Consider the following 13,494-nt stretch of genomic DNA (forward strand, 5'->3'; position numbering starts at 1 on the left):
ACAGACATGTGAATGGACAGAGAAGATGTTTGAGGAAAGCTCCTACTTTTTTTTTTTTTTCCCCAAGACCGAGTCTTCCTCTGTTGCCCAGGCTGGAGTGCAGTGGTGTGGTCACAGTTCACTGCAGCCTCAAACTCCAGGCCTCAAGCAAACCTCCCATCTCAGCCTCCTGAGTAGCTGGGACTACAGGCATGTGCCACTATGCCCAGCAAATTTTTGTATATTTTCTTGGTAGGGACGAAGTTTTGCCATGTTGCCCAGGCTGGTCTGGAACTCTTGGGCTCAAGCCATCCTCCTGCCCTGGTCTACCAAAGTGTTAGGACTACAGGCGTGAGCCACAACACCTGGCCAGTGCTAACATCTTTAATAAGGGTTGTTACTGCTTTTTCTTGAAGTTTTGATTGCAAATATATATAATTTTGAGTAGTTTGCCCAACTCTATTAGCTTTGGTCTTGTTTTGAGTGCCAGGCAGGGGCTTTCAAACAGAAAAATACAGTTCATAAAGAACAGAGGTTTAATAATTGCTCAGAGGAAAAAAGACCTAACTGGTCCCCTCTCCACAAAGATAAATCTAAAGACACAAAAGAAAGGGAGAGCTGGGCATGGTGGCTCACACCTGTAATCCCAGCACTTTGGGAGACCAAGACTTGAGCCCAGGAGGTCGAGGCTGCAGTCAGCCGAGACCATCACGCCACTGCACTGCAGCCTGGGCAAAAGAGCCAGGCTCTGTCTCAAAAAAAAAAAAAAAAAAAAAAAGTGATTTGCAAAGTATAATTATTTTTTAAAATATACATTATCATGCTTGCTTTCACTCAGATAAAAATGCTACAAGATATTTTATGGGTATAATAAGAGAGAGTATGAAGCCCCATTGAAATTTTGTGAGAACTGAATAGGTTACTATCATTTCTGCATACATCTTTTTAACACTTTCTGGAATTTACTCCTTCTCTTCCTCTTTCCACATTGCTTACTGTACAGAGGAGGCTCCATAATGGGAAGGGATACTATCACATTTTTAATGATTATTAATACTAAAAACAATGATAAACCTCCGAAGTATTAGTACTACCTGCCATACACACTGTGGTGGGTGCTTTATACAAATTAACCTCATCCATTCCTCTCTATTACAGATAATATTGCTACCCCCCTAGAAACAAGGGATTTGAAAGTCAGAAAGGTTAAATAAACTGGTCAGTAAGTAGCAGTCAGTCCTGCTATACTATTTCTAGAAAACAAACCCAGAGGTTTTAACCTTTATTTTTAATTATTTATTTATTTTTTGAGACGGAGTCTCGTTCAGTCGCCCAGGCTGAAGTGCAGTGGCTCGATCCTGGCTCGCTGCAAGCTCCGCCTCGCGGGTTCACGCCATTCTCCTGCCTCAACCTTCTGAGTAGTTGGGACTACAGGCGCCCACCACACCCGGCTAAATTTTTATATTTTTTAGTAGAGGAGGGGTTTCACCGTGTTAGCCAGGATGGTCTGGATCACCTGACCTCGTGATCCGCCCGCCTTGGCCTTAACTTTTATTTTTTAAGGGGCTTGGCTATTTTTAGCAGAAGGAATCTGTGGTCACACAGATCTTAATCACCACTCCCTGGCAGAGAATAAACATGTATCAGGATGAGGCCCGGCACCATGACTCACGCCTGTAACCCCAGCAATTTGGGAGGCCGAGGTGGGAGGATCACTGAGGTCAGGAGTTCGAGACCAGCCTGGCCAAAATGGCGAAACCCTGTCTCTACTAAAAATACAAAAATTGGCTGGGTATGGTGGCAGGCGCCTGTAATTCCAGCTACTCGGGAGGCTGAGGCAGGAAAATCGCTTGAACCCGGGAGGCAGAGGTTGCAATGAGCCGAGATCCTGCCACTGCACTCCAGCCTGGGCAACAGAGCGACACCGTCCCCACTCCCCCAAAACAAAAAACAAACAACAATTTATCTGGATGGTGTCGAAATATTTACCACTTCCCCTGCACTTCTGACTTTTCGAACTTTGTGCTTTTGCCTGGGCTCCATCTAGAACGTTCTTGGATGGTGGAGCATGTCGTCCACCTACTCAATTCCTACCTCTCCTTTGAATACACACCACTTGGTGGAAGTCTTCCTGATCCCTGCCGACAAACTTTTCAACTGCATCTCTCTCTTAAGCTAACTCAGAGTAAACTGAGAACCCAAGTCAGTACTGGCACCCTTGCTGGAGTGCGCCATTCTGGGAAAGGCAAAATTTCTTGTCCGAATCTTCATTTGCCCTTTACTGGGGGTAAGTGCACATTGGAGAATAACGAAAACTTCAAGTCAAGAGATGCAGAGTGCGTTTTCCAGTTCAACAACCTGGACTTTCTACCAGGCCATTTTCGAAAGGAGCTACCACGGCCAGCGGCATGGATTTCGATGAGAGCGGGGTCGGCCCGAAATCTGCAGCCTGCATGCTCCAAGGACGCCTGAAAAGAGGGGTCTAACCATGGGCCGCTCCCAGCCCCCACCCTTTTAGTCTTCCCAGCTGGCTCAGGGAGCAAAGTGGGGCTGTAGAGAGGCGGCGCCCAGGGCGCAACAGCCCGAGACCGGCGCTGAGTGCCTGGGGACAGAGGCCTCGTGCTGGAAACCCCAAGTGACCACACACCCAGCCACTGGCAAGAACAAACAGCACTGACAGCCGCAGACCGCCGTCCCAGCAGCCCACAAAGGCCGGAAGTGCGGCTGGCGTCTGCGGCCAAGGCGCCTTCTCTAGGACTTCGGAGGTCCAGCATCTCGGTGGTTCCCTTTACTGGAAGACCCCCGACTTCCAGGGCGTGTACCCTACGACAGGGGCCTCAAAATGAGGCAAAAGGGAGAAAAGCCTGGGCGCGGCGACTCATGCCTGTAATCCCAGTCCTTTGGGAGGCCGAAGTGGGAGGATCGCTTGAGGCCAGGATTTCGAGACCAGCCTGGGCAACATAGCGAGACCTGGTCTCTACCAAGAATTAATAAAATGAGCCGGGTGTCGTGGGGGCGCACCTGTAGTCTCAGCTACTCGGGAGGCTTAAGTGGAAGGATCACTTGACCTCTGGAGTCAGAGGCTGCAGTGAGCTGTGCTTGCATCATTGCACTCCAGCCTGAGAAACACAGTGAGACCCGTCTCAAAAAGGAAAAAAAAGGAAAGGAGGGAGGGAAGGAGAGAGGGAGGAAGGACGGAGGGAGGGCGGGAGAGAGGGAAGGAAGAAAGGAAGAAAAGGAAGGAAGGAAGGAAAGAAGGAAGGAAGAGAGGAAGGAAGAGAAGAAGGAAGGAAGGAAGAGAGGAAGGAAGGAAGGCAGAGAGGAAGGAAGGAAGGAAGAAAGGAAGGAAGCGAATTCAGTGGCTCACATGGGGAAGAGGAAATCCATTTACCATGCATCCAGGCCTGAGTTTCAGATGAGGGGTTGGAGCATGGCTGATTATCATGCTGGCTTCCCCTAGAGACTAAGGAAACTTGAGTCCTGGAGCAAGTTCTTGCTTGCTCAGGGTCTCACCGCGACCTGAGTCAGAAGCCAGGATTTGTGGGACCACGGTTTGCACCCTTTGCACTGCCTGGACTGCCTCTCATCAGAAATAAACACTGATAAAATTCGTTATGCTTTCATAGGAAACACGTGACAGATCAAAGCAGACAAAATAGAGTGTGCAAGACTTCGGAGAAGACGCCTCACACTTGTCGGGATGGCTACAGTTTAAATATCCCTTATCTGATATGCTTGGGACTGGAAATGTTTCAGATTTCAGATTTTTTTTTTTCTTTGGAATATTTGCTTTACTGGTTGAGCAGCCCTAATCCCAAAATCCTAAGTCTGAAATGCTCCAATGAGCATTTTCTCTCAGCGTTATGATGGCCCTCAAGTTCTGGTTTTGTAACTTTCGGAGTTCAGCTATTTGGATTAGGGGTACTCTCCCTGCACTACAAACAAACAAACCCCACCACCACCAACAAAACAAACCAAAATAGCAGGTGTTTGGTGAGGATGTGGACAAACTGGAATCTTGTGCATTGCTGGTGAGAACATAACATGGTGCACCCCCCCTCCTCTGTGGAAAACAGTACAGTGCTTCTTCAATAAAATTAAAAATACAATCAGCTGGTGCAATGGCTCCTGTAATCCCAGCACTTTGGGAGGCGAAGGCAGGCAGATCATTTGAGATAAGGAGTTCCAGACCAGCCTGACGACATGGCAAAACCCTGTCTCTACTAAAAATACAAAAAAATCAGATGGGCATGGTGGCTCATGCCTGTAATCCCAGCTACTCAGAGGCTGAGGCAGGACAATTGCCTGAACCTGTGAGGGGGGAGGTTGCAGTGAGCCAAGATGGTGCCACTGCACTCCAGCCTAGGTGACAGAGCTAGACTCTCCCCCCCAAAATAAAATAAAATAAAATAAAAATAAAAACCTGAAGGCTAAAGAGAGAAATTGGGTCAGCTGAAGAGTTTACAGATTTGCAGAGAATAGAGGCAAGGAAGCTTTGTGAACTACTTTTAGGTTGTGAAACTTGGTCTTGATTCAACTCCCACATGGTCTTCATACAGGAAGCTTCTTTGCAGAGGAAGCTCTTTGGAGAAAGATAACTGGTGAGATAGAAAGTACAGCCAAGAGATGACAAGGAGACTTCTCTAGAGAATTTTGTGGATTAAGAGGAAAAACAAATTCATAAGTTCATGGAGATAATGAGTTATTTGAAATCAGAAAGAGTGATTAACATGGAGGCCGGGTGTGGTGGCTCATGCCTGTAATTCCAACACTTTGGGAGGCTGAGGCAGGCGGATTGCCTGAGGTCAGAAGTTCGAGACCAGTCTGGCCAACATGGTGAAACCCCATCTCTACTAAAAATACAAAAAAAAAAAAAAAAAAAAAAAAAAAAAAGCCGGGCATGGTGGTGTGCGCCTGTAATCCCAGCTACTCGGGAGGCTGAGACAGGGGAATTGCTTGAACTAGGGAGGTGGAGGTTGCAGTGAGCCGAGATTGCGCTACTACACTCCAGCCTGGGCAACAGGGTGAGACTCCATCTCAAAAACAAAAACAAAAACAAAACAACAAAAAACCGAACCAAAACAAACACATAAACAAACAAAATCATAGGGTGACTATCTACAAGGTGTTTTACTGCTAGAAGATCATGCTCCTCATTTCCCAAAGACTCACAGAGAACAGAAGACTGGTTGCATGAGAAGTGAATAACAAGAGGTTATAGTGCTTATTTGGGGTGGGGGCGAACATGACATTTCAATATTAACTTGTTTTTTTAATTTAATTTTCTTGGTTATACATCATTGCTGGTATATGTACTTTATTTTATTTTTAGAGATGGAGTCTCGCTATGTTGACCAGGTTGGTCTCGAACTCCTGGCATCAAGCCATTCACCCATCTTGGCCTCCCAAAGTGTTGGGATTACAGGTGTGAGCCACTGTGCCCAGCCTAACTTGTTTTTTTTTTCCTTTGGTCTAGCAAGGGCTTGTGAGTGTGTCTGGGAACAACGTAAAATCTGGCTTGAAGAAAACCCACTCAACTCAAAGCCCCAAAACAGAGCTGAGATGCTTTTGACGGAGAGAGCCTCATTGGTCTCCTTGTTGGAGAGGCCCCAACTTATCGATAAATATTAGTTAACATCTCTCATCCAGTAGGACTAAACATAGAACCAGTTGCCCTTGCACAGAAGGCCGTGTATTGTATTATTCAACCTCGATGGAATGACCAGAAAAGGCAAAACTATAGAGAGAAAAAGTCGATTAAGGCCAGGCGCTGTGTCTCACCCCTGTAATCCTAGCACTTTGGGAGGCCAAAGTGGGTGGATCACCTGAGGTCACCAGCCTGGCCAACATGTTGAAACCCCGTCTCTACTAAAAATACAGAAATTAGCCCGGCATAGTGGTGTGCGCCTGTAATCCCAGCTACTTGGGAGACTGAGGCAGGAGAATCGCTTGAACCTAGGAGGCGGGAGGCGGGGGTTATAGTGAGCCGAGATGGCACCACTGCACTCCAGCCTGGGCGACAGAGCAAGAAAAATAAATAAATGAATAAAAAATTGCTAAGATTGTTATTAAATCCGGGGGAGAGCCTTTCATTATGCTAGCAGGATCATAGTGTCCTCTGGTGGCAATAACACGCAACTGCAACTGAGTTGCCTGTACAGAAAAATCTTTCCTGAATCCTGAAAGCTGCTTTCTGTTCTATTAGCTTAAGAAGGAAATCTGACACTGATCCGCACAGTGTGTTTTACGATCCTGCCCATGAAGATTAAATGATCAAGGATCTAGAGAAGCCCAGTGCTCCCAGAGCAAGTGCCTGAGCCTAGGAGGCTTCTGACCGGAGTCTCTGTCACCCAGGCTGGAGTGCAGTGGTGCGATCTTGGCTCACTGCAAGCTCTGTCTCCCCGGTTCAAGCGATTCTCCTGTCTCAGCTTCCTAAGGGGTTGGGATTATAGGCGCTCTGCACCATGCCTGTACTTTTTTTGTATTTTTAGTAGAGATGGAGTTTCACCATGTTGGCCAGACCCGTCTCAAACACCTGACCTCAGGTGATCTGCCTGCCTCGACCTCCCAAAGTGCTGGGATTACAGCGTGAGCAACCGCGCCTGGCCAAACAACAGGATTTTAAGCCTGAACTCAGAGGCAGCGCAGACTGGGGATCTGCACTGGGAAGTCATCTGCAAGGACGTGGTGGCTGGAGCTACAGATAGAGGGAAAGTTATCCAGGGAGAGTGAGGGTGTGGGACGGGGAGAGAGAGGGACCGCAACACAGTCCTAAGGAACACCAGCATTTTTTTTTTTTTTTTTGAGGCAGAGTCACCGAGGCTGGAGTGCAGTGGCACCATCTTGGCTCTTTGCAAACTCCACCTCCCAGGTTCAAGCAATTCTCCTGCCTCAGTCTCTCAGGTAGCTGGGATTACGGATGCCTGCCACCATGCCCAGCTAGTTTTTGTACTTTTAGTAGACACGGGGTTTCACTACGTTGGCCAAGCTGGTCTTGAACTCCTGACCTCAAGCATCCACCTGCCTAGGCCTCCCGAAATGCTGGGATTACAGACGTGAGTCACTGCATCTGGCCCAGTTAGTGCTTTCTATGAGAGCAATTTCTCCAAAGTTTTCAACTTGACATAATCAACATAACCATCCTGTGTATTAGGGGATGGCAGGTCCTTCACTCCTTCAGCTCCTTTGGTTAACTGGTACCTCGACTTGGCCATATCCACAGGTCGGGGAGGTCAGGAGATGTCACCCCTAGTCACTGGGGCTGTAGGGCACATGGTCTCTGAAATGGAACAAGCTGACCAGGCCGATGGATGGCTCACAGTGTCTGCTGGAGGTTCCTTTTGCTGCTCAGGGCCAGGGCATGGCTGGAGGAAGAGGCCCCACCCAGGAAGTTCAGCAGGGGCTTACACAGTCTTCCCAGACCCAGAAGCACAATCTCCAAAAGAGTGAACAAGAGACGGAACCCACTGACTCTAAAAATGGCTTTTAGAAAGATGATCTTCTCCGAGGGGCGGGAAAAGGTGCAGGTTAATCTATACGGGCAAGGCTCTTGGCCACATGCAAAGGAACTGGGCATCTGGAACCCATACAGGTGGTACTGCAACCCTGGTGCTGTCCCCTCCAGGACCAGCTGAGCTCCCAGCTGAGCCACGTAAGCCCAGAGCAGCGTGAGGCTTCCAGCCCCTGGGGTATCTCTGCTGCTCTCCCCTCCCTGGATCAGGGTGTCCTCTTCCTCCTTCCCCTTTCCTGATAATTCCCAGTGCCAGATCACGTGATACAGAGTGAAACCCATGTAGAGGGCGCTGGGTACAGCCACCAAGATGACCTGGAAGACCCAGAAACGCAGCGGGGAGAGGGGGTGGAAGGCATCAAAGCAGGCAGCCTTGCAGCCCGGCTGCTGGGTGTGACACCCAAATTCACTCTGCTCATCGCCATAGACTCCAGGCCCACTGGCAGCCAGCAGCACAAGGCGGAATCCCAGGAGCTGGGGAAGCAGGAGGTGACCCCGGGGGGGGCGGGGGGAGTGCCAGCTCTTCTCCGCCAGCAGCCGCCACAGGAACCTGCTACACATCCTGTTAGGGAGCTTTAAAAAAAGGTGATTATACATTATTGATTTTTTGTTTTTAAAGACCTCTGTTGCCCCAGGCTGGAGTGCAATGGTGTGATCATAGCTCACTGCAGCTTCCAACTCTTGGGCTCAAGCAATTGTCCTGTCTCAGGTTCCTGAGTAGCTGCGACTACAGGTGCATGACACCACGCCCAGCTAAGTTTTAATGTTTTTATAGATACGGGGTCTTGCTATGTTTCCCAGTCTGGTCTCAAACTCCTGACTTCAAGCAATTCTCCTGCCTCGGCCTCCCAAAGTGCTGGGATTGCAGGTGTGAACCGTTGCACCAGGTTACCAGTGTTTTTTTTTTTTTTTTTTTTTTTTGACAGAGTCTTGCTGTGTTGCCTAGGGTGTAGTGGAGTGTCACCATCTCCGCTCACTGCAACCTCTGCCTCCTGGCTTCAGGCTATTTTCCTGCCTCAGCCTTCTGAGTAGCTGGGATTATAGGCGTGTGCCACCACACCTGGCTAATTTTTTGTATTTTTAGTAGAGATGGGGTTTCACCATGTTGGCCAGGCTGGTCTTGAACTCCTGACCTCAGGTGATCCACCTGCCTTGGCCTCCCAAAGTGTTGGAATTACAGGCGTGAGCCACTCACTGCACAGGGCCATGTATTGATTTATGACTTTGCCTGTAACTTCCGCCTCTCTGCCTTTGAAAACCCTTACCTGCAAGCCACTGGGGAGTTCAGGTCTTACACTTGAGCTGGCTGATTCTCCTTGCTTGGCACCCTGCAATAAATGCCTCAGTTTCTCTCACTGGAATCCAGACATCAGTGTTTGCAGCACCCGGTGGGCGGACCCAAGTTCGATGAGGTAACAGACGTCCAGTGGGGGTGCTGTCATCCCGCGGAGGTTTTCCTCCATAATAAAAGGCAGGAATTGGCCGGGTGCCGTGGCTCACGCCTGTAATCCCAGCACTTTGGGAGGCCGAGGCGGGTGGATCACCTGAGGTCAGGAGTTCAAGACCACTCTGGCCAGCATGATGAAACCCCGTCTTTACTAAAAATACAAAAAATTAGCTGGGTGTGGTGGCGGGCGCCTGTAATCCCAGCTACACGGGAGGCTGAAGCAGGAGAATCACTTGTACCCGGGAAGTGGAAGTTGCAGTGAGCCGAGATCGCGCCATTGCACTCCAGCCTGGGCAACAAGAGTGAAACTCCGTCTCAAAAAAAAGAAAAAAAAAAAAAAAAAAGAAAGGAAAAAAAAAAAGAAAACGGGAATTGTGAGAGTTGTGCGAGGAAGACCGGACGACCGTTATCTCATGGCCTTTGCATCCAGGCTTTGAGCCAAATTCCCAAGGACTGGATCCTAACACTTGGCTGCAACTATTTCTTTGACCAGTAGGGGGCAAGCAAAAGCCATAGAGAATCCGGCCCAGAGCTGATTGGAACCCCTCTGAGAAAAAGACCTCTTATTGTTTAAGCCAGCGGTCCCCAATCTCTTTGGCACCAGGGACCGGCTCCGTGGAAGACAGTTTTTCCACGGATTAGGGAGGGGAATGGTTTTGGGATGATTCCAGCGCATCCCGTTTATTGTGCATTTTATTGCAATTATTACATTGTAATATATAATGAAATAATTCTACAACTCGCCATGGTGTAGAATCAGTGGGAGCCCTGAGCTTGTTTTCCTGCGACTAGACAGTCTCATCTGGGGTTGATGGGAGACAGTGACAGATCATCAGGCGTTAGATTCTCACAAGGAGCGTGCAACCTACATCCCTCGCATGCACAGTTCCCAATAGGGTTTGTGCTCCCATGAGAATCTAATGCAGATGCTGATCTGACAGGAGGTGAGCTCAGGCGGTAATGGGAGCAATGGTGGGGTGGCTGTAAATACAGATGAAGCTTCGACCCTGCAGCTCACCTTCTGCTGTGTGGTTCAGCTCCTAACAGGCCATGAACGGGTACCAGGGGTTGGGGACCCCTGCCTCAGACTATCTTGTCTCTGCCTGGCAGACTCTCCTGGGGATAGTTCCCAGGTAGGCTGGAAGAATGATGCACACTGAATCAGGCAAAATACATCAATCAGGTATAGCCAGGTATACATATGTTAAGGTCCTCTTCCATCTCTCTGAACTTTGCTTTTTCAACCTTCTTTCCCAGTAGAATTCACTGTCCCAGCCAAGGGGTTGTTCTTGGTCATCAGAGATATTTAGTGTTTTCTATTGCCTTTGCTTATGCATTTATTGATTCATCCAGAAATTATGTATTAATTACCTGTTGTATTAATATGTGTATTTATTTATTTATTTATTTATTTATTTTTTATTTTTTGAGATAGGATCTTGCTCTGTTGCTCAGGCTGGAGTACAATGGTACAATCATAGCTCACAGCAGCCTTGACCTCTCATGCTCAAGTGATCTTCCTGCCTCAGCCTCCCAAGTAGCTGGGTCTACAAGTGTGTGCCACCATGCCTGGATAATTTTTTATTTTTTTAAATGTAGAGCCGAGATCTTGCTACATCGCCCAGACTGATGTGGAACTCCTGGCTCAAGCAGTCCTCCCACTTTGGCATCCCAAAGAGCTGAGATTACAGGCACGAGCCACCGTGCCTGGACTTATTGTATATTTGATTCTCTGGTAGGCACTGGAGACTCAAAAGAACGTGGTATGTAAAATCCCATTCTGTATGGAAATCTTTTGACCTCGACTTGGCAAGCTCTCTTAGGTCTCCACATCTCTCTGAAATCCGAATTGCTCCAGGAAGTTTTCCCTGGGTATCTCAGTAGCCCTGTGTCCCTCTCCTCCTGCCCCACACCTGACCAGGACTTGAATCCTGCAGCTTCTCGCTCTTCCTTCATCATCATCCATGTTTCCTGTTATAGATGAGGTCACATCTCCTATTCCAATTTTCCTTAGCCCTGGTCTGATCATGTGGATTTTGGTTTCTTCATTGATCTGAAATGTTTAACTTTCATCTTTTATTTGCTCCAAGTGTCCTCATATTTTCACATACCACATGCTGTATTTTTCCCTCTTGATTATTTGCATTTTCTTTTTTTGAGACAGAGTCTTGCACTGTCGCCCAGGCTGGAGTGCAGTGGCGAGATCTCAGCTCACTGCAACCTCCACCGCCTGAATTCACGTGATTCTCCTGCCTCAGCCTCCCGAGTAGCTGGGATTACAGGCACACACCACCACACCCAGCTAATTTTTTGTATTTTCAGTAAAGACGGGGTTTCACTATGCTGGCCAGGCTGGTCTCGATCTCCTGACCTCGTGATCCGCCCTCCTGGGCCTTCCAAAGTGCTGGGATTACAGGCGTCAGCCACCACGCCAGGCAACTATTTGCATTTTCTTTCCTGAACTTGGCTACTGTTCAGATAGGATGTTTTAGCCCCAGAAGGGGAAAAGGTGGATTTTATGTAGACTTAAAAAAAAAAAAAAAGTAATTTCTCGGCTTTGATTTTCAAATTGGAGTCGAAGTGTTAAAACAAAAAATTGTAGCCTTCAAAATTAGGCTTTCGTGAAAGATAAGATGATTAACTCAGAATCATCTTAAGGCCGGGAAGGCTGGGAATGACTCCTCTGTGGAACCCAACTTGGAAGATGGGGTTGGAATAATCCGGAGTGGGAGGCTGAGTATAGAATATAAAGAAAGTTCTTGTAACTAAATGCAGTGGCTCACGCCTGTAATGCCAGCACTTTGGGAGGCTGAGGCAGGCAGATCACTTGAAGTCAGGAGTTCAAGACCAGCCTGGCCAACATGGTGAAACCCTGTCTCTACTGAAAATATAAAAATTTGCCGGGTGTAGTGGCTGATGCCTGTAAACCCAGCAACTTGGGAGGCTGGGGTGGGAGAATCGCTGGGACCTGGGAGGTGGAGTTTGCAGCAAGCTGAGATCGCGACACTGCAATCCAGCCTGGGCAACAGAGCAAGACTCCTTCTCAAAGAAACCAAAAATACTGAGAAGAGGGGAAAAAAAAAAAAAGAAAGCTCTTGTCCCATAGGAAGGAAAAGCACAGACATAGGCAGGTGAGGCTTCATGAGAAGGTCGAGGTGAGAGCTCTGCTGTGTGTTTGGGGGTGATAACTGTGTGTGGCGGTTGGTGACTCATTTGAGGACACTCACTCTCAGGGACTCAGAGGGAGTCTGAGAACCTCAGGGCCAATTCCTGCTTCATTGAGCTGTACCCTAGAGAACTGAGGGCTTTCAAATAAGCTTTGGCTGGTGGGCCAAGGCCAACATGGTGTGGACATGTGGAGCAGCTGGAGTGGAGGGCCGGGTCTCCCAGAGAGCCAAGGAGTGTGGGGAAACTGAGGCACAGAAGAGGCTTGGGTTTGTGTGAAAGAGCTTGCAGGGTTCTAGCACCTCACAGCCAGAGTGGCCATGGCCATGCCTGTGGATGTCAGCAGGGGACACCTGAACAATCCCTAAGGGACAGCGGGTCCGGGCCATGCTTGGAATTGCCCAAGTCAGAGTGTCAGGAACCGTGACCTCCAGGGGAAACCAAGAGTTTCAGATGAATCCAGTGCTTGGGAGCGGGACCAGTGAGAAAATCAAGTCACATTTCTACAAGATTTTACAGTTAATACTGTTCTCTGTCATGCTAGACAAAGAGAGATGATTATTTACTAGCTTCTATAGATTAGACAATGGCAGGCGGTGGTTCGAGGCGAGACGATTTTTGAGTCCGAGTCAGCTCAGGGCAGGCATCCCAGTCTTTGGTCTCCAAATCCACCTCCTGTCTGTCTCCCCACACTCTTCCTTGGGCCTTGAGGATCCATTGACGGTGATTTCTGTGGTTCAGCTCCCATGTCAGGCAGGAAGGGCAGCTACTAGGGCTGAGATCCCACATTGCCTCCAGCCCTTGCTTCCTACCTGGCCTCCCCGGACCCCACCAGGGGCTGGGCCAGGCTGCTGTGCTGCACATGGCAGGAGTAGGGGGCTGTGTCCTGCGGGGGCCGCACACACCAACAACCAGGTCAGGTAAGTACCATTTCCACCGTGAAGAACATCTCCCCGTAACTCAGGCTCCTGCACCTTGCCGGCCTGAGTCCAATGCACATCAATTTTCCCTGGGTAGAAGTTGTAGGCCAGGCACTTGAGTGTCCTGTTTTCTCCTGGGGCCTGGTGGCTGGTGTCCATCACAGAGGGAGGATCTGTGGAGGGAGAGAGCGTGACACCGCAGGCTTGAGGTCGACTTCTCCTGGCCCAGGTCTCTTCCCACCCTCACCCCTGGCTGTCAGCGATCGATCGGCAGAGCTCTAAGCTCTGTTCCTGCCACTGCCTTCCCCTCCTCCCCCGCCCCCCGCCCGGATCACTTTCCAGAAGATCAGGGAAGGCTGACGCTTTCCCTCATCCTTCTCCGTTGGATCATGGAATGTCCCGGCTCCCCTCTGGCCCATTCCCCACCCCACTCATGTATCGACTCTGACGGCAATAAGTTGTGAATGCTCTGT

At 49.0% G+C, this 13,494-nt stretch overlaps 1 protein-coding gene across 1 annotated transcript; it reads right to left on the reverse strand.

Annotated features, from left to right (window-relative positions):
• Nucleotides 1-6,956: 6,956 nt before the first annotated feature.
• Nucleotides 6,957-8,147, reverse strand: LOC101006381 (gap junction gamma-3 protein-like). Its single transcript, XM_009202670.4, has one exon. The coding sequence runs from the start codon at nt 8,084-8,086 to the stop codon at nt 7,295-7,297; it is 792 nt and encodes a 263-aa protein (XP_009200934.2). The 5' UTR covers nt 8,087-8,147; the 3' UTR covers nt 6,957-7,294.
• Nucleotides 8,148-13,494: the final 5,347 nt, after the last annotated feature.

The sequence above is a fragment of the Papio anubis genome, chromosome 4 (assembly GCF_008728515.1).
Source record: "Papio anubis isolate 15944 chromosome 4, Panubis1.0, whole genome shotgun sequence".
Lineage (NCBI taxonomy): Eukaryota > Metazoa > Chordata > Mammalia > Primates > Cercopithecidae > Papio > Papio anubis.